This window comes from Lethenteron reissneri, chromosome 53 (assembly GCF_015708825.2).
Source record: "Lethenteron reissneri isolate LAM-NWPU_2019-01 chromosome 53, ASM1570882v1, whole genome shotgun sequence".
Lineage (NCBI taxonomy): Eukaryota > Metazoa > Chordata > Hyperoartia > Petromyzontiformes > Petromyzontidae > Lethenteron > Lethenteron reissneri.
Window position 1 is genome coordinate 7,279,160 of NC_083831.1, and position 22,195 is coordinate 7,301,354.

Consider the following 22,195-nt stretch of genomic DNA (forward strand, 5'->3'; position numbering starts at 1 on the left):
TTTAAATTTTTTGCGTTTTTGATTAGTCCTATCAGTTTTTCAAACAACTTTTATTGAAAATAAACGGATTTATGGGACCTCCTTTGCCAGTAAAAAATATATATGATAATGGGGTTTTCCTCTTTTTCTGGCAAAACAAAACAGGTGTTAAGATGTTAACTCCAAACTGAAACATTTTTCAAGGAATCATGTCTGCAATAACCACAATGCTTGTGGTCAGAATGCAAGCAAAAAACATACTCTGATAATAGGATAATGCATATATTATCAGAGTATGTTTTTTGTTTGCATAACCCGTTAATAGACAACCCAGAAATCTCGGCTGAGTCTCCAGTATCTTGACTCAAAAAATCAACGTCTTTTTTGTTTGTTTGTTGAAGCTACAAGTCATCTAATTGACTAGGCTGCCAAAGAGACGCTCAGTGTCACCTTTGTGGCCCACGGGGTGAAATATGAGCTCAACCCCAAATACCGGGGGGCTGTGAGCTTTGACAGGAACATGACCTTTTAAAAGTCACTGAATAGACGCGTGAAAAAGGTCAAAGCCAGGATCGGCCTCTTTCGAATGAGCAGGCACACCAGCGGCTGAAATTCTCCTTACAGCAGCGACGCTGTGCGATTGAATGCTGTGGGGGTTTTTTTTTTTACCATCAACTAAAGCTGTCGACACGAAAAACGATTGCATCGTTTCGAATGTATTTGTTCACTTTAGTTACATACTTTAAATATTTTTTGGTCATATACTCGACATGTGCTGTTTTTTGTAATTTTTTTCTCCACGTATTTATTTTTAATTCAAAATTTCTTGCGACTTGTTACGTATGCTATGATTGCCAGGGAACCGATGTTTTTGTTGATAAAACACGATTCAAGAGCTTTTTAGTTCACAGGGTAAAATAAACTGAACTGAAACTGTTTATCCAGATGAGGACTTTTAAAGAGTCCACGATAGTCCCATTTGCAAGAGTGACATGGGTTCCGTAAAATTACAAAGTAAAAACGTGGAAGCGAATAGAAAATTGAAGGGTAAAAAAAAAATACCGCGTGACAGGGATGTATCGATAATAACACTGGTCAACACTTTTTCTGACATAAGGTATTCCAACGATTTGAAGGTAATTTTGGGGTGCTGATTCCAAATCTGGCATCAGTTTTCGTCTATCACATCAGGTTTTTGAGATATCAAATATTGCATTTTCAATAAAAACTGCAGAAGAAAAATATTAAATAAATGTGGATATCTACATAAAATGATATTATAAACAGACTATCCTAAAAATACAGCACCATATTTTAACACTAAAGCAGTCACTGACTCGCAACAACTTGCAATCATAAGTGACAGAGTTAATTTCGGGTAAAATCAATGAAAATGGGAGTATGCCGATAGCATAAAAGTTAGATGTGATAGAGCAAATCTGAGATCAGATTTGGAATCAGCACCCTGAAATTAGTCTAAAACAGCTGCAAAAGTCCAGGCCAGAAAAACATGTTTTTTTTGTTGGCCAGTGTAATGGTGGGTAAAAAAACATTAATCCACATTAAATGTTCTCAAATGAAAGTTGACTTTGACGTTCCTTTTAAAAATCGTTTATAGTAAGGTGCAGAAACATCCAAGCCTCGGGTGGCACGTGCGAAGCTGTTTAAGCAAATCCCAAGTGGTGCCCTCAACAGTGTGGATTGACCCTTGAGAACATGCTAGATTTTGGCTTCAACAGGCTTGCATGAATCACAGCAATCTTTGAAAGCTACAATCACAAAAATCGCTGAACTTGCACCGCCCAGATGCTGCGTTCAAATCCAAACGGCAACTTGCAGTATATTAACCAGGGTGGCCTTCCGGATGGAAAAACAATTAACCCGTAAAAACAAAGTTTTTCACTCTAAATCCTTTATATGCGTGGCGGCTAGAGTCCTCTCGTCCTCTGGCTTGAGATGGCTGCCACCTATGGGTCGGATGATTGTCTGCCACCATTAAGCAATTGGTAATTAAATATAATTTATTTTTTCCTAAAAAGTGTAAAATTTTGGAAAAATTTTTTCACGAACATTAATTGTCACGCACAACGAGTCTGTGTGGAAAATGTCAGCTCGATTGGATCACGGGAAGTGGGTTAAAAAACGACCGAAAGATTTGCACGGTCGTAAGCGCGCAAGCAAGCAAGTGAACTTAATATAAAGGATTTAAAAACCAACCGTGCATCTTTGCAACAAGTGGCGAATTTAATCATCGTCAGTGCCACTTAAAAGTTGAATATTGTTAAGTATTTGCTTGATTTTGTACCGTACTTTAGGTTTAATGGCAACTTTTTGGCAGCACATTTCTACACGTACATTGCACGCGATGTTTATACGGCGCCTGATGTAAAGGAAATTTACGGCACAGCACAAATATTGCTTTTTAAATCCTTTATATTAAGTTCGCTTGCTTGCTTGAGTGCTTGCTTGCTTACGACCGTGGAAATCTTTCGGTCGTTTTTAACCCACTTCCCGTGATCCAATCGAGCTGACATTTTGCACACAGACTCGTTGTGCGAGACAATTAATTTTCGTGAAATTTTTTTTCTCCAAAATTTTACACTGTTTAGGGAAAACAAATTAAGTATTTAATTACCAATTGCTTAATGCTGGCAGACAATCATCTGACCCATAGGTGGCAGCCATCTCAAGCCAGAGGACGAGAGGACTCTAGCCGCCACGCATATAAAGGATTTAGAGTGAAAAACTTTGTTTTTACGGGTTAATTTATTAAAGTCTCTCAATTGTTTGTGTACATCGATTGTACGATGCAATTATTGTTGTGATGCTGCATTGGCAGCGGTGCACAAGCACGAAAAACCAAAAACATCCCAAATTTTATATGCTGTGAAGGGCCATTGCCCGAAACGTCGCTCATTATATATTTTTTAATTTTAAGGTAACAAAAGTGTTATTGACCAACGTGTTTCATTGTACAGGCTCGTCAAATTGGTCTGCCATCTTACTACGGGAAAGCGAACTGCACTCAACAGGCGCATCATTGTGCTATGAACCATTGCCCCCCTCCCTCCCCTAAACGTCACACATTAATATTGTATTTCAAAGCCACGGTGTACTTTAATTGACAATTGTGTTGAGTTTGTTTAATTGTGTGTAGGATTAAGCTCGTTATAGAATAATGTGCAACTTTGGTCCCTGAGTAAGATGGCTGCCGTGGTTACCACGACAACGCCGAACCGGAAGTCGACACATCATGAATATTAATTAGGGAAGATGACATTTAAGTCGGGCGATGCAAGTCACTGCTGTGTATCAAGAACCGTGTTGTTGTGTGTGCATCTTATTGCATACACACCGCTCACGCGAACCAACCCCTCGATATCCCTCTTGAATATTAATTAGGCACCCACCCCCACGCCCCTCCCCACGCCCACCCCCACCCCTCCCCACGCCCACCCCAACCCCTCCCCACGCCCCCCCCCACCCCTCCCCACGCCCCCACCCCCACCCCTCCCCACGCCCCCACCCACGCCCCTCCCCACGCCCCCACCCCCACCCCTCCCCACGCCCCCACCCCCACCCCTCCCCACGCCCCCACCCCCACCCCTCCCCACGCCCCCACCCACGCCCCTCCCTACGCCCCACCCCTCCCCACGCCCCTCCCCACGCCCCTCCCCACGCCCCCACCCCTCCCCACGCCCCCCACCCCCACCCCTCCCCACGCCCCCACCCCTCCCCACGCCCCACCCTTCCCACGCCCCCACCCCCACCCCTCCCCACGCCCCTCCCCACGCCCCCACCCCCACCCCTCCCCACGCCCCCACCCCTCCCCACGCCCCTCCCCACGCCCCTCCCCACGCCCGCCCCTCCCCACACCTCTCCCCACGCCCGCCCACCCCCACCCTCTCCCCACGCCCCCACCCCCACCCCTCCCCACGCCCCCACCCCCCTCCCCACGCCCCCACCCCCACCCCTCCCCACGCCCCACCCCCACCCTCCCCACGCCCCCACCCCCACCCCTCCCCACGCCCCACCCCCACCCCTCCCCACCCCCACCCCCTCCCCTCCCCACGCCCCACCCCTCCCTCCCCACGCCCCCACCCCTCCCCACGCCCCCACCCCTCCCCACGCCTCTCCCCACGCCCCTCCCCACCCCCACCCCTCCCCCACCCCACCCCACCCCTCCCCACCCCCACCCCACCCCTCCCCACCCCCCACCCCCCCCCCACCCCTCCCCACGCCCCTCCCCACGCCCCTCCCCACCCCCACCCCCTCCCCACCCCCACCCCCCACCCCTCCCCACGCCCCCACCCCCACCCCTCCCCACGCCCCCACCCCCACCCCTCCCCACCCCCACCCCCACCCCTCCCCACCCCCACCCCCACCCCTCCCCACCCCCACCCCCACCCCTCCCCACGCCCCTCCCCACGTCCCCTCCCCACGCCCCTCCCCACCCCTCCCCACCCCCACCCCCACCCCTCCCCACGCCCCTCCCCACGCCCCTCCCCACCCCCACCCCTCCCCACCCCCACCCCCCACCCCTCCCCACGCCCCCACCCCCACCCCTCCCCACCCCCACCCCCACCCCTCCCCACCCCCACCCCCACCCCTCCCACCCCCACCCCCACCCCCACCCCTCCCCCACCCCCCACCCCCACCCCTCCCCACCCCCACCCCCACCCTCCCCACCCCCCACCCCCACCCCTCCCCACCCCCACCCCCACCCCTCCCCACCCCACCCCCACCCCTCCCCACCCCCACCCCCACCCCTCCCCACGCCCCTCCCCACGCCCCTCCCCACGCCCCTCCCCACCCCTCCCCACGCCCACCCCCACCCACCCCCACCCCCACCCCTCCCCACCCCCACCCCTCCCCACGCCCACCCCTCCCTACCCCCTCCCCACCCCCTCCCCTCCCCACCCCCACGCCTCCCTACCCCCTCCCCCCCGGAAGTGGCGAACCGGAAGTGAGGTGCCCTGTACCGACGTGGCGGCTGCATGGCGGACGCGGCCGTGTCTCAGCTGGAGGTGGCCGTGGTCGGCATGGCGCTGTCTCCGAGCGAGCCCGGCCCGCGAGCCCACGACCACAACCACGACCACGACGACGCCGACTCGGCAGCGGCGTTGCCCGGTGCAGCCGAGGCGGCTGGAGACGGCGAGGGGACGGCCGAGACGCCGGAGGGTGCCGAGCAGAAGGGACTCGAAGTCGGCGGTGATGGTGGTGATGGTGATGGTGGTGATGGTGGTGCCGTCGCGCTTGAGGAGGCTTGGGGCTTCCCTGTCGCTGAGCTCTACAGACTCGCGCTCAAGTTCTACCGCGGTGAGATGGAGGGCAGAGGAGGGGTGGTGGTGGTGGGTGACCCTTAGGCGCTTGGCTCGTAGGCCCAGTCAGAAGTGTTCACTCACCCGTTCACCTACGTACTTAGCTGACCCACCCACACACACACCTACTCACACACACACACTACTCACACACACACACACGACTCACCCACACACACCTACTCACCACCACACACACTACTAACCCACACACACACTACTCACACACACACACTACTAACCCACACACACCTACTCACCCACACACCCCATTCACACACTACTCACACACACACTACTCATCCACACACACTACTCAACCACACACACCTACTCACCCACACACACCCGTTCAACTACGTACTCACCCGACCCACCCACCCACACCTACTAACCCACACACCCACACCTACTAACCCACACACCCACACCTACTAACCCACACACCCACACCTACTAACCCACACACCCACACCTACTCACCCACACACCCACACCTACTCACCCACACACCTACTCATCCATTCACACACACACTACTCCCCAACACACACCGACTCACTCATTCACCCACCTACTCACTTTCACCACTCGCCCACCTACTCAGACGCTCACCTACAGGCTCACCTACCTACTTAATTAGTAATGTTCTCACCTACCCAACCACACAACCTCATCTGACCACACTGCCGAGTCTGGGTTGATTTGGTTACTGTCATCTATCCGGGAACGAGTAACTCTTCGTGTCTGGAGTATCATCATCATCATCATCATTGTCCTTACAGTCTTACGTCACCTATCTGGGTACCATCAATGCCTTGTCACCATTAATTATTGACACCAACTCAGGCAGCATCAACTTGGAGTTTGGGGATGTCAATGACTGAAGTCATACAACCTGGAAGGGGACACTAACTTTACGTTTGGGAATGAACTCACGTCACCCACTCAGACACCAACAAACTTGTGTATTGGCAGGATTAGCCTCACTCATTTGTCCAGGGACCATCATCGAAATGTCATCAGCTTTGGGCACCTTCAATCATGAATTTTCCGTCATCTTTTGTCATATACCTAGGCACCGTCAATACACTCTCACGATTAGCCCCATCAACTCCTACTAACAAATTGGGCATCTTAAAATACATGTCTAAATTTTGATTTAAAGCGTTCGTGACTGCGGTGATTCATATTCTTGGTTCTTTCGATACAGTCACGTAGAAGGGAAATAAAAAAAGAAGAAAAAAGATAGTTGCATATTTTTATTATTTTATTATTTCCCTTCTGCGTGATTTTACCGAAAGAACCAAGAATATACATCTCCTGTTTAGTTTAACGCTAGAGTTTCTTTGGTTAACCAAGGGGGAGAACTCAACAGACCAGCATAGTCTCTAGATTTGAAGCTTTCGTGACTGCAATGATTCATGCTCTTAGTTCTTTCGGTAAAGTCACGTAGGTAAAATTAATAAAAATAAAACAATAAAAATCACGACGTTTCGGAGGCAACACAAGCTTCCGTCTTCAGGATGGAAGCTTGTGTTAAAGACGGAAGCTTGTGTTGCCTCCCAAACGTCGTGATTTTTATTGTTTTATTTTTATTAATTTTACCTACATGACTTTACCGAAAGAACTAAGAGTATAACAGCATAGTCTAATTTACAATTGTGGCCTGGAGCATTAATCGTCAGTCTGCCAGTAGGGGGTGAGTATTGCTATGTGTGGGCAATTCGTTGTACCGCGGTGATTAAGCTGGGCCAGGCATGTGGTTTAGCCAACACCACGAACTGCTGACGAGCCACATTCCAGCTCGTCCGGTGGCCCAATCCAGCGATGGTTGACACCAAGTTCTGAAGGGCCCACTGGGAAAATCAAACATTGTCTTGGGGAGATAAATCCAGATGGTTCACTTGGGTTGGGATTCAGTTTCTAGTGTACTTTGCTTAACCAGGTTAGAACTCAAAATTACAGGATTATCTGGGCTCAATCCACACTGCATTAGTGTGCCATCATTTCACATTTTCACCCCCCCCCCCCCTCTCAGCCCTATGACAACCAGTTTGCATGGTGGTCACCCATTCAAGTACTATCCATGCTGAACAGGGCAGGAAAATCTATTGCTGTACTTTGCTTCTAAGCGGCCACATCTATGGCTCCCACCTCCACGAACTTGCACTGACAATAACCCCTTCTACCCCGTACGGCCGTGGATCGACAAATGTGCTGCACATTTACTGGTTCACCGCTATTGCGTACCACTTAACACCATCACATTTTAGCACGGTTGGCTAATTGCGGTGCGCAAATAAGTTCAACGTACGTGCATGCAATGTACAAAAACCTTTATTATGAATAATATTGGTCGCGAAAGCCTACGTGTGCAAACCAACATACAGTGTCACTATTCATATTCTTAGGTTTTTTCGGTAAAGTCACGTAGGTAAAAAATTAAGATTAAAATTAATAAAAGTAAAATGAAAATAAAATCAAAAATAAAAATCACGACGTTTCGGAGGCAACACAAGCCTCTGTCTTCAGGTGGAACCGTGACAGCACGATTGCTGTATCAAGTAAAGAGACATTATTTTACTTTTATTAATTTGAATTTTTTACCTACGTGACTTTACCGAAAAAAACCTAAGAATATGAATCCTTGCAGTCACGAAAGCTTCAAATCTAGAATTAATACAGTGTCACTGTTAACCCCCTTCTGTCTATCCAGGCACTATCATATTTCTCTATCGACTTGAACACCATCATCCCTGTGTACCGGAATCATCAACACGTGTTCCACCATCAGCGTTTACTCCACCCACCATATTCTCACACCTGACTGCCTTGAACTCCTGTCACATACCTGGGGAAACATCTGTTCTTCTCCTCTCCCAAGCCTGGGCACCTTCAACATGTCATTGCTGTACCTAAGCAGCAACCCCTAATCTCATATTTAAGCCTTATTAGCTTCGGCCCTGACCACTGGGATCCTTCTCACACACCCAAACAGCCTTCATTTCGACCCCTTTAAACTGCAGCTGCTTTTGACCGAATCGCTCAATGTGCACCTGATCTTGTCAGATGCTTGGATGAGTGACAAGCAGGATGATCGACTGGTGCAGGGTTACGTGGTGAACAGCACAGGGTAGTTCACAGTGACATCCATTGTACTGTACTTCCTGCTCCAATGCTCCCTGCCTTCACCAACCCACACTGACCAGCGTGGTGAAGTATTGACAAACAATCGAAAGGCCCAACATGGAGTGGAGAGGCCATTGCCCACTCATGGATTGGCACATGGCTTTGACGTAAAACTTAAAGCATTAAATATTAATGTCTGAATCGTGACAATTCATAGAATTGTGCGTGAGTGATTTTAACGGTTATTAACAAATTTTTTTTACCAGGTAAGGCCCACTGCACTATATAGTAATTTTTCATAAGCGACCTGGCCATAAATGATCGCTCAAGGGGAGTGGCTTATCATGTGGACTTGTATTGCAGCGAAATACCCTTAAAGGCATGCTTCTAAATACGGGGGGAAAAACAGGAGGATCCGGGAAAAAATCCACGTGACCACGGGGAGAACTGCAGCAAAATCCAAATATACAGGCTTCAGGGTTGGGATAAAACCCACGGCCTCCTGTATACCAAGAAAAGTAGTTAACATCTTGCTACACGCGTACCCTCCACTGTGCACTGGCAAAGCAAACAGCAGCCATGTATGGCTGCTGTTTAGCCCCCTCATGAACTGCAGAAATAGTGACTTGTCTTCCCAGTTCACACCTGGGTTCACTTACAATTCTAATTGTTTAATTCGTAAGCAATTTCAACCCCATTGTAACTGTGATTGTAAGCTCAGCCACCTACGATGCTGTAATCGTAGTCTGTAACCCGTCACCAACTAAGTGTATTCTTTTCCTGGTGTCCCTTGTGTCCGGTGCTATCAGCTGTTGGGCCATAATTAGGGCAGCTCTTGCCTGAATGCCTCTGTTGGTTTTTTTTTTCTTCTGAGCTGCGCCATCCTGTCCACTCCCCATGGTTGAACTTTTTTTTAAATCTAAGAATAACGCTCTCCAGGCCTACGACCAGATCACCCGCGACATGTCCCACCTCGTCAGATTTCGCAAGCTAAGCAGGGTTTTTGAGGATGGATAGTGCTTTGATGTACGGCCATTAATGCATTAAGTAAATACTATCAGGTGCTGCGGGGCTGCATTGGCAGCAGAGGGCATTGCACAAAAATCCGTTGTTGTACTCTTACTAAGCTCCCCAGCTTCTAACCTTTGCCATGCCTGAGCACCACGCACACGTGACTTTTATACCCAAGCATCAACCTCTATCTTATACTCAAACATTGTACTCCATCCCTGTAGATTTGAGCTACCTGTGACCAAATCAGTCGGATTGCACCCAGCCTCTGTGAGATCTCAGAAGCTAGGCATGGTTGTGTCTGGACAGTTGCTTTAGCAGAGGCCTGTGTAAAAAAAAAATATATATATATTTTCGTGTTATGATTCTATGTTCCCATGTCTATGCCCCCGGGGGCAACTGCATCACTCTGAGCTGACCAGCGTGGCGAAGTATATGGAATAATACCTGCCAAAAACCCACACTGCGTGGGGAGACTCTCACCCAGCAGTGGATTGACAATTGGGCTGTACATGCAGTGTTGAGGCTACTTAACGTGCATAGTCTATAAGAGGAATCTGGAGCAGTAAAGCAAACAATAAACACAACGAAACCCATTGTTAAAACATGAAGCGTCTATTTACCCGTCAAAGACTGAACATAAACCTTCAACGCTCGCTGTAATGCAGCTGCGATAAGGACGAGCACGATAAGGTTTGTGGAAAATACGAAATCGTGTCGGATCTAAAGCTCTGCTTGTAACAATTTGCCCCTCCACCCACTCATGATGGCATGAATTGTGATTCTGCGTTGAGAATTGATTCGGTAATTAATTATTTTTTACACGAATTCATAAACTCCCATCTGTCCGTCTGAGGCGGGCGGTCACGGTAACTCTCGTGCAGATGATCTCATGTAAATAAGGCTTTATAACGATGTATTATAAAGTTAATGAGGGTTGGCCAAAATTTGGAAAAATAACTCGCCGCCGCCGATTAACACAGGCCTCTTCTTCGTCACACACCGTGACTGATGATACCACGCGCTGATGAGTCACGGGGTCATGTGAAAGGAGCAAATGTATACTTTGCTGCATAGATTGAAGGAGTGTGTTCAATGGGCAGAGATTTTTTTTAATCAAACGGCCTGTTAGCGGCTCCGCAACACGGGCTAGCGGTCTGAGGAGCGCCCTCGGTGAGCATTAGGTCGGCATGTCAAATCAGAGGCACGCCGTAACTTCCTGCGAACTCTCGCTTCATGGTTCATGGACGCAGTGCTCATTGGCTGAGCGGGTGCGTGACGTCGTGAGCCTCTCGTCCTAACAACCCCGTTCAATAAGAGCTCACGTCCGCCTTGCAGCGCCACTGCAGGGCGCTCTGCCCATGCTCCCTTTCCGAGACGTCTGAAAGTTGCAGGCTGGGTGTCCCGTTCGCCGCTGAATCTCGCAACGCGCAAGTGCTTCGGCGTCAATTTTATTTAGAGAGGTGTAGTAGCGCCGTTGTTTTTAAAGACATTGTACTCACCACAGCGAACTTTAGCGACATGACCGCCACTCTATGATGGCTTGCCCAAAACTGTGCCACACGCCCTCTTGCATGGCCTTGTGGGAGCCTTGGTATGTCTTCCTGTTTCAAGACATACCGATGAAGTTATTTCATTTTAGTTTTTCTTCCGATTCCGTTCCGATGACGCGCACGTACGCATATTTTTTTTTATTGTTTTATATTTATATTATTTTATTATTTCACTTCCACGTGACTTTACCGAAAGAACCAAGAATATAACAATCTTTAGTCGATGAATCGACTTGATTGGCCATCCGTCCCGGCTCTGTAATTTTCTTAGTAAGTACTTGCTCAAGAATCACAAGCAAGGACTCCTCCTAATAAATAAATTGAACCCTTGGTGAGAAGTTTGGCGGCAAAATAAATCCAATTATCTTATGTGTTGCTGTCAGAGCCTTAATTTTAAATGTAAATAAATCTGCAAATCAATTTGATAATTTAATAATGTAACCCCTTCGCCAATATGAGAACCCGGAATCCTCCTGTGGCTCTCAGCCGATTGAATGTAGGACATCGTCAGTTTGGATGCTGCACACACTGTAAATCTGAATTGTCTTTACATAGCGACAACATTAATTTGATAATAATTTTGGCCTTTTTGACCGTTCGTGAATAATCGTGGCCGTGCATCATCACAGGATCTCGTGACTTTTTTAAGGAGGGGGGGGGGGTCCCCCACATTGGGGTGTTTGGCCAATTCCATGAATGTTCATCCTGGAGGAAGATAACGCCACGGACTGAATAAAGCCCACACTTAAACGACGGATAACACTAACAAATCCACACTTACTCAGTCTACAAATACTTGAATTCTGTTGAATAATGTAGACTGAACTCAATGCGTCACTGCCATCCGCTGCCCCCCATAACTACAACATCTGACCAGCACTGGTGGTCACCCATCCTAGTACAGTACCAACTTATGTCAAACAAAAACGATTGCGTCGCATGAGAAATCGATGATATTTGCACAAACGTAAATCGGTGTTGAGTGATAAATGACCTGCAGCGCAAGCCGGCCTGGGCATAATATTTTTAGGCTGATCAAAGCGCAATTACAAAATTTAGTTCAAATAAACGTGAAACAGATACAGGGCGATGACTGGTACACAAATATGTACACCAAACAGCCCAGGATATGAGTCGAAACACATTTGCAAATGAATTTCTAAAGAATCTGCAGTTTAAAAGAATCGACAGTTTGGTGTCAAAATTAGCATCAAGAGTAAATGAATTTGTGCGTTGTTGTTGTTGTGTGCCCGCTCGAGCTCGCTAAGCGAGTCGGAGCTGCGTGTGACACTCGGCCGTGGTGGAATGTGAACTCTTCGCTCAGCTTTCATCCCAGTGATTGATCCCGGCAATACAAGATCAAATACAGCCGTCAGGGCCACGCTGGCAGGAGTACATACGTACAACGACCACAAACCCCGACACAACTCTTCCGCCCTGCTACTGCTGTCATTAGCAAAATCCTGGCTCGCTTTGCGCTGTGTAAAGGCCTGTTGCCCAAGATTCCAGTTCATGTCATGCGACATATTTTTTTTCTCAATTTCAAACAAGGCCGTGTTTGTTCAGAGCGAGGCGGTAGTGGTTGCAAGGCTGTGTGTGCGATTGCTGCGTTGGCCGGGTATACTTGGACAACCGACAGTGCTGCCACTTGAAGGCAGAGTGAGTGGAGCACGCAGATTAAGCCACTCAACACATTCATCAATAGCGGTGTCCTCGGTGAGGAACACACAATCAGTGACGGTTCTCTCTGATGAAGGGGTCATTGGCCGAAATGTGACCTTTCATATGTTTCTAGATTTGAAGCTTTCGTGACTGCAAGGATTCATACTCTTAGTTCTTTCGGTAAAGTCACGTAGGTAAAAACTGAAATTAAAATTAATAAAAATAAACTAAAAATCACGACGTTTCGGAGGCAACACAAGTCTCCGTCATCAGGTGGGACGGTCACAGCCAGATTTGCTGCATCAAGTGAGCAGGGATTCAAGATGCAAGCTCTTAAATACAAGTTAAGGGGGAGGAGAGGGGGGGGGGGGAGCTTATCAGAATGTGGTAGCCAATGAATGGAACGTATCGGGAGGGGTGGGGCGGGGCTAAAAGAGGGCACGAGGTGCTCGTAGGCGTCGACCTATAAGTGTTTGTGCGCAAGTCACTGTTGTTGCACATGATATGTTTATTTCCTGTTTCAAGAATAATTATTAACGAATGTGTTGGGTTGATTTTGTTGCTAATGAACCACTGCCGACACGGTGTGTTTTTATTTGCGCGCGAGACTCGTCTCGGTTATTATTTGGACACTGACGATTTCGGCACGCCTGTTATTTGCTTGGTCACGTTCTTAATCCGGAGGCGTAATAACTTGCTCCGTGGTGTCATTGTTTTTGTTTCTGGGATTGCTCCTCCAGTGTGAAGATGTCTCTGGTGCCAGTTCGAGTGGCATCTGGAATGGATGCCAATGTCATGTGATCAGACACGAGAAAAGCATAACCGGGGGCTAACTGGCAATAAACAGTCGAACTTAGAGCGTTGCCCGGTTGGTGATGGTATGTGTGTGCGTGCGTGCGCGCGAGTGCGTGGGTGAAGTGATGGTGTAGTCGTCTGCACACTGTGCTACAAAGCTCAGTCTGGTTCGCGCTCACGGCTAACATCACTCGCGAATATCTGAACAGGTCCTGCTCGGTTGACCCGGCTTCAAATGAGCACCTTGCGGGGTTGTGTAGACATTACACCCCTTCCTTTGTGCGCCGCGCCGGCTTCAATGGTGCTCACCAAAGAGCAACTTTCCCCGACAGTCTATAATCGTTGCATGGGGGGCGGGGTGGAATCTTTATTTTTGTGCGCGCGACTGCAGAAAAGGATGGCAAGGCATTTCACCTGAGCTACGCGGACAAGCTGAAGCTTGTGGCTCTGTCGCGCCAGGTCTCCGCTGGGCCCTTCAGCCCCGACTCCAGTCCTGACGTAGGATACCTGGACGTGTTGGGAAATGACCGCAGGTACTCGCCTATCACCCCGTCCACTCACTCGCTCACTCACTCGCTCGCTCACTCACTCGCTCACTCGTTCACTCACTCACTCGCTCACTCACCAACTCGCTCGCTCGCTCACTCACTCGCTCGCTCACTCGCTCACTCGCTCGCTCGCTCACTCACTCACTCACTCACTCACTCGCTCGCTCGCTCACTCACTCACTCACTCGCTCACTCACTCGCTCACTCACTCACTCACTCACCAACTCGCTCACTCACTCGCTCACTCACTCACTCGCTCACTCACCAACTCGCTCACTCTCTCGCTCACTCAAGTACTCACCAACTCGCACACCCACGCTTCCACCTACCTATGCACAATACATCCACTGATAGTTACACACCCGCGTACTCGCCAAAGCACGCGCACACGTACCTACATACCCACTCACTCTGCCACACACGCACCCATGCACGTGCTCACCTACTCGCTCGCTCACAAATGCACCTATTGACTTACTCTTGCACCCACTTGCCCACTTACTCGTGCACACACCTCACCCACTCATACATCCACTCGTGTAGCCACTCACCCGCACAAGCACCGACTCACCACACCCACCACATGCATGTGAGTGTGTACATTTGCACCACGGCCTGTGCTCTCCCTCTCTCTCCCTGTCTCTCTCTCGAGCAGGCGTGAGTGGGCGGCGCTGGGCGACATGTCCAAGGAAGACGCTATGGTCGGCTTCGTGAACCTCCTCAACGGCTGCTGCCAGCTCTTCGCCCCCTACACCACCTCGCACCGCATCCAGAAGCAGGAGCAGGAGCGCATACGGTGCGTGCGTGCGTGGTGCCGTGGTCCGTGCGACGCATGCACGCGATGTGGCTTGGCTCTCTGGTCTTGTGGTTGAGTTTCGGTGGGCAGCTTGTGGTCAGCCTGTGGTCAGCATGTGGTGAGTATGTGGTCAGCCTGTGAGCAGCTTGTGGGAAGCTTGTGCATAGCCTGTGGGCAGCCTGTGGGCAGCTTGTGGGCAGCTTGTGCATATCCCCCAGCCAGCTTGCCTGGGATTTTTATCCGTGAGTAACTTGCTGACCCTGCTCGTACCGGATATGTGTGGAAAAAAGAGCTTCACGGCTCATCGGATTCCTCCTGCAGTCGAAACAAACATTCCGACTCTTGACGAGTGCCGTTCGCGTCTCTCCTGGCGGTGCAGGCGCGAGCAGGAGGAGTTGCGCCGTCAGCAAGAGGAGGAGCGGGAGCGAGCACGGCAGGAAGAGGAGAGGAGGCGGCTTGAGGAGGAGGAGCGGGAGAGGAGGGAGGAGGAGTTGCGACAGCGTGCTGACGAGGAGCGCTTGCGGCAGGAGCAGCAGAAGTGAGCGGCGCGGTGGTGGTGGTGGTGGCGGTGGTGGTGGGCCACAGCTCGGCAGTCGAAACACAGCGGGAGAAACTTGTGGTGTGCGGGCAAATAAACTGACCATTTGGTGATTCTGCGAAGGCAGTGGTGGCCAAACCCAAAGAACAAAAAAACTCACTTTCATCGATAACGCTGTGGACTTAAAAACATCGCTACTGGAGAGACAAAGGTGGTTGGGCGTGGTGTTGGCCACCTACCCCATTGTGTACCTTGCCGGCTTTCACCGGTGCTACTTGCTCACAGCACAGTCTGTTGAAAGGCTATACGGGGGGGCCTTTGTCTTTTTTATACGTTCACTTGTGTGTGTGTGTGTGCGCGTGTACGTGTGTGTTCACTTGTGTGTGTGTGTGTGTGCGCGTGTGCAGGCAGCAGATAATGGCGGCACTGAATGCGCAGACCGCTGCACAGTTCCAGCATTACGCGGCGCAGCAGTACCCGGGCAACTACGAGCAGCAGCAGGCGCTCATTGCCCAGCTGCAGGAACAGCACTACCAGCAGTACATGGCCCAACTCTACCAGATACAGATGCAGCAGCAACAGGTTATTGTTGTTATTATTTATTATGATTCTACTTGTGTAACCCACGAAAGCCTCAAGACTCTTTGTCATGAAGGTCCTGTCAGGGTTTTGTGGGAGTGGGGGGGGGGGGTAACAGTGCCACGAGCGATACCGAGTGAGGGATTTGCAGGAACTTTTTTCAATATTGGGATGTTTGGCCGATTTTATTTCCCGTCGGGGCAGTTTCTTCATCACCGCACGTTTGTGCTGCCTGCCGTCACCAATCCACACTGACCATTGTGGTGAAGTGTGATCAGATAACCCCCATGACCTACAGCATGGGGAGGTCTTCATCCAGCAGTGGATTAACACAAGGCCTATACATCTATATGTTTGCGAATACCCAGTATTTAAATGTGTGTGGGTGTGTGGAAAGGGCATTATATAGATCTAATTAGAAATAGAATCAAGTCAGGAGCGGTAGTGCAACGGTTTAGCGTGCTGCACCACAAAACTTGCAGCCCGAGTTCGATTCCCGCTCATGGCCAACACCACTGACGATTATCTGAACTGGTCCTGGGCCTCCCTTAGGTTGACTCAACCTAACCTGGTGCGGTGTGTAAACATCGCTACTGGGGAGACAAAGGCGGGCATGCGTTGTGCTGGCCACCTACCCCCCCATGTGTCCTGTTGGCCTTCATAGGTGCTTGCTAACGGCACTTAATCTAAGTTGTCTTGTGGTTGTTGTTGGTTGTTTGACTTGCATCCCACTGGGATTTTTGCACACAGCGTTGGTGTACGGTGATTTTTTTTCTGCAATATTTTGCTGTCTTTTCTTGGATTTTCTGTTTGCACTCAGTCACATATTCACTTTAAGATGTTTTCTTGTTCATATTTTTGTTTTTTGTTTGTTGCGGTTGCACCCGATTCAAGTGCCGAATGGCTCACAGGGCTATACCTAATAAATGAACTTGAACTTGCCCCAACAGTTTGTTTTTGTCGCTCTGCGATTGCCGCCCTTGCTGTGCTAGGCTGCGTTGCTCAGGCAGCAGCAGCACCAGCAGCAGAACGGCGACGGCGTGGCGGGGGGGGCAGCCCCCCAAGAAGGCTGGGCCGGTACGGGCGACGGGGCCACCCAGCTGGAGGACGCGACGATCGGACCCACGGATCCTGCGGCGGCGGGACTCGGGGGCCCACCGGGCGAGGCGGGGGACACGGAGACGGCCGAGGAAGGGATGGAGAACGGACCCAGCGGTAGGAATGTGCCCCCTGGGGTCACGTGTGGCACGGGTGGCGTCGAGGGAGCAGTGACACCCTGAGCTTTGGAGGTGCACGGCATCCTGATGATGTGGGGGCTGGGGAACGTTTCCCTTACTCATAGACCTAGTTACAACACTTGCCCCAACGTTTTATGTAAGCCATATGTAGAGTTTTTTTGTGGTCATCGTGCATGCCTGTGTGCATACATGCCCACCAATGGATGAAGACCTCCACGTGCCATTTACGTGTTTTTTTAACCATATTTCACCACACCGGTTTTTTGATGGTTGGTGAAGGGGTGGTTGGCATGGGGCTGGACCGGTTCTAATATCCCTGACCACTGATCGTATTTAGATCTCCAGTTTTATTGCACAGCGCGTCGACCGCCCCGCACGTGCGTACGGGGGTGCCCACCTCGGGTGTACGCGGACGCGTTGGCTCGTTCACAGCCGCGTTTTTTGTTGTTGCCGCACACTCAGACCTGCGGCGGAGCATCGCGGCGCCCTCCATGTGGACGCGGCCCCAGATCGCCGACTTCAAGATGAAGGTGCGGCAGGACGCGGACTCTGTGCTGACGGTGGGGCGCGGCGAGGTGCTGACGGTGCGCGTACCCACGCACCGCGACGGCGCATACCTCTTCTGGGAGTTCGCCACCGACCACTACGACATCGGCTTCGGGGTGCTGTTCGAGTGGAACGCCGAGCCGCCTAGCGGCGTGAGCGTGCACGTGAGCGAGTCGAGCGAGGACGACGAGGAGGAGGAGGCCGGTACGTGGGGCGACGTGCGATTGCGGTTGTGGCCCTCGCCAGGCAGATGTCTGCGCACTGCTCTTGTTCTCACCCTTGGCCGTTCCGATGACGTACATGTACGCCATCGCTAAATTAAAACAACTTGATTGGTACCGAGGCTCCCACAATGCCCTGCGGGAGGGCATGTGGCGTAGTTTGGCGCCAGTTTTCTTAGAGCGTGGTCGTGTCGCTACGGTTCTCTGCGGTGAGTGCAGTGTCTTTACAAACAACGGCGCTACTACGTCTCTCTAAATAAGATTAACGCTGGTTGCACTTGCGCGTTCCGGGATTCAGCGGTGAACGGGACGAACCCTGCATCTTGCAGATGTCTCGGAATGGGAAAGGGTTAAAAACCCCGCATGTACAAGTACACGGCCATCTTTGTTCATACACTATTGGATGTAAGGGTTGTGGCAGAAGAATACTTAATCAGATTGTTACTTGACCACGTGAAATATGGTCAAACTGCGCTCGCGACTGACACGGCGGGGCGATGCCTTCATCCAGCAATGGCTTAACAAAGGGGTTTAAAACGAATGGATACATTTGTCTTATTAGTTCAAATGTAGATAGTTGCAGCTATAACCACAGGTATTTGTCGGCGGTGGCAACTCCTGCGTTTGAATGCTGTATTTAACCGCTCCCCCCCCTCCCCCTCCTCCACACTGCAGGGGAAGGCGGAAGCGTGGCCGGGTCTGGCAAAGCTGCAGGGGCCAAGGCTGGCACCCCCAAGCCCGTGCTAGGCGAGGTGGTCCCCGTGTATAGGAGGGACTGCTACACCGAGGTGTACGCTGGCAGCCACCAGTACCCGGGCACCGGCACCTACCTGCTCAAGTTCGACAACTCGTACTCGTTGTGGCGGGCCAAGACAGTCTACTACCGCGTCTACTACACCAGATAGAGCCAGCCCCACCCCCAGAGCGCCTTGCCCTGCCTCTCTTTTACCTCTCCCAACTAGCGCCGTTCTTTCGTGGCTGTCTGTCCTCACTCTCTCCCTTTCTCTCTTTTTGTCTTGCACTGAAACGAGCACTGAGGCGTGGCAAGGAGGGGGCTACGTTGTGAATGGAAATGGCGTTGTTTGATCTACACGGCGGCAAGGCTCTGGCGTGTGCTCCTCACTCTCACCAACTCGTGCTATCTCTCCCTTGCTAGCTCTTTCTTTCAGACAGTTCACTAGTGGAGATAGTTACTTGTGGAGATGGTTACTTGTGGAGATAGTTACGTGTGGCATGGGGGAATGATGGATGCTTCTCAGTTCTCGTCGAGTGCTTTGCCCTCCGAACCAGAAATTTTCTCGGTTCGTCACCAGAGGTGTCAACTGGGAGCCGAGAGATATCTTGGGCAACATTAATGCAAAGTGACATGATAAATCACTTCCTTTGGTGTGGGGGCACGGTTTTGAGTGGTACATCACGCGTTAATGAACAGCCTGCTAAAAAGGCCGCACCTTTATTGCGGCGTTAATGGCAGGAATGGCCACGCATGACACGACACTATTCTAGGGTGTGACGATGCATTCTTCCATCAGCTCTAAGAATCGCCACGTTTTTCCACCGATTTTTTTGTTGTTACCAGCTGATTCACAAAACCAAGCACCCCCCCCCCCCACCCCACCCTGCTTTAATTGGACTGCTTTCTAATCAGTCCTGGTTCATTTCACATCTGGAAAGCTTCCTGAAAATGATTTGCGGAGCCTGCCGTGTTTGCACCACCTAATTGATTAGACTTCTCTGCCTCCCCGTCAATGCCCATGTACCCACCCAGCTTGTACACGTGTCATCTTGTATAATACAATCTACGCCCTATGCTTAGTCCAACACCCCTCAAGCTTTTGAGTTTCAGGCTGCTTGCGTAATTGCACACCGGATTTCATCTTGTTGCACTCTTCTCTCCCCCTCACTCCCCTCCCCTCTTCCCGTCCTCACTCTGCAGGGCACACACTTTTTCACGCTATTTTGTTGCGGCGAAGTTGGAGGGTCAACTTTCATAAAACGCATCGCGTGCAGTTTTCTTTGTTATCGATTTAATCCGATAATTTTTGTGGAGGCCGTTTTGTTTAAAAATGTGTATGATATTTCTTTGGGGGTTACCGGGCAGGGGAGGGGGGTAATGGAGAATGAGTTGGTGGTTCCTGTTGTGGGGAGAAGGCACTACTTTGATTTGTGCGCGTGCCTACTATGGATTCGTTTGCTTGCGGTGTATAGATAGGTTTGCGAAGCCTCGATGTTGGGACGAGGACTGGGGGAGTGGCTGAATGCAGGTGCAAGTACGGTGATGGGGAAGGGGGGGGGGGTGAGGTTTTGTATTGGTTTGGTCTTGTCTCCATTACCGACCCTCTTTACTTGTAAAATGCATTATAATTTAATTCGTTATTCTCATCGCACTGATTGCTTCGAGTGCTAGTCGTGTGCTGGAGTGTCTGAGCCTCAATAAGGTTACCTTGGGGTTAGAGCTGGACGGCATTAAAGTGATCAAGACATGCGTCACGACGTATAGCGTTACAGCAGTGTGATGGTGCCTATTGGTGTCGTGTATTGTGCCGATAACAGTATACGATTCTATGCTAAGATCAATCGCAAGTAGGGCGTAACGTTGCATCGATTCAGATTAACATTTTAAGCGCAGCGGTCTCATAACACGAATCGCGTTGTGCCCGCGAGCATCAATTACACACCTCGTTTTCCCCTTTTAATGTAAAATGGTTCACGCGATGCCTGCTGCCACTGGAGGGCACTACATTCACCACAATACAAAATAATGGCAGAATTGGGAACCTTGAAATCTGACAATTCATAGAATCGGGGTGGGTGGGTGGGTGGGGAAAACCATTACATGCCTAATGTACATTATGCATTCCTATTTATCTCTACCAGTACATTATTTCATTCCTATTGTCTAAACCAGTGCAGTGGTCTGTAAATAAATTCGGTGATACCAGAGCAGTATTGTGATTCGTTTGAATAAAGTTAAAAGTCGTTTCCCATTATATTAAAATACAAATGTGCAGTTTAGAAAGCATCTGCATCTGACTGGGAGGGGTGGTGTTGCAGTGGTTCGCGCACTGTGCCATCAACCTGGCAAGCCAAATTCGATTCCGGACCACTACCACCAGTGGCGAGTGATCTGGAAAATGTTCTGGCTCCCCCCCCCCCCCCCAACTCCTTTGCCAATCTGCACTGACCGAGCGAGTTGAAGTCACCAGCTATGATAAAGCCACTGCTGGATGGCCTCAAGCCATCAACATATTTCACAATCCTCATGTTCAAACAGCCACCCGGAAAGATGAATTGATATTTTGTTTGCGATCACATCAAGACAATGTACAGGAAGACTGCATTGTGAGGTCATGGTGAAGGAGGGATTTTGTTTTACAGGTGAAGACTTGACACGCACAGATGCTTGTACACTTGAATGAGGCAGAGGGTCGAGAAACTAGATTGACAGGGATGGAGGTATCAGCAGCATACTAGGCATGGTCAGCCACCCAGTTGGTTTTGCTGGGCATTTTTGATCGAAGGCCTTGGTTGCTGGAGCAGCAGACAACGAGCAAGAGGTAATCCAGGGTCAAATTAGCATTTTGGAGATGGCGTTCCTAAGGGCCGTGGCACTCTGGTTGACCCTAGAGGACACGTGACAGGTTAAGTCGACAGGGGCCCCAAGTAGGGGCGAGGGGTGGTCACGTGTCAGGGTCGAGATCCTGCTCGAGGATTCTGGAAGGTGGTCGTGGCCAAGGGCAGAGCCACGGAGGATATAAGCCGGGTCCCCCAGAGGGACCGGCTGCCGTTCATCCTGAAGAAACCTTCATCTACGTTCTACATACTACAGTGTCCAACACGTGGACCGAGACCCAAGCTTGAGGTCCGGTCCATTGTCGTTAGTTACGGTGTTATTAGTGTCGTTAGCCTGGTGGTCACCACCATTAGGTTGTTATTTTGTTAAGGGGCAGTTACCCCGTGTGTTGGTTTTAATTAATGTGTTGCCTCCAGTGAGTACGTCTGCGACTCGGTTGAACTCACTACACAATTGAGTAATTTAAATGACCATTTTAAAAATCAAAACAAATCTAATAGATTAATTTCATACTGCACCGTTCATTCAAATTGTAAATTGCACAATCGCCGAGGGACCACATACTAGCTAGAAGGCTTGCTAGGTGATGATCTGGCACTAGTTGCTCTGCAGTTATCTTTAAAAAAATTCAGCCAATTAGTATTTTCTGCATGTAGGAGGAACCCAGAGCACCTGGAGAAAACCCAGCCATGCAAGGGGGCA

The 22,195-nt window shown here is 50.3% G+C and overlaps 1 protein-coding gene across 1 annotated transcript; it reads left to right on the forward strand.

Annotated features, from left to right (window-relative positions):
• Window positions 1-4,931: 4,931 nt before the first annotated feature.
• ACBD3 (acyl-CoA binding domain containing 3) lies at window positions 4,932-20,424 on the forward strand. The gene is made up of 8 exons (XM_061573718.1): window positions 4,932-5,298; window positions 13,845-13,986; window positions 14,657-14,797; window positions 15,177-15,335; window positions 15,743-15,917; window positions 16,907-17,129; window positions 17,615-17,902; window positions 18,595-20,424. The coding sequence occupies exons 1-8, from the start codon at window positions 4,977-4,979 to the stop codon at window positions 18,822-18,824; spliced, it is 1,680 nt and encodes a 559-aa protein (XP_061429702.1). The 5' UTR covers window positions 4,932-4,976; the 3' UTR covers window positions 18,825-20,424.
• Window positions 20,425-22,195: the final 1,771 nt, after the last annotated feature.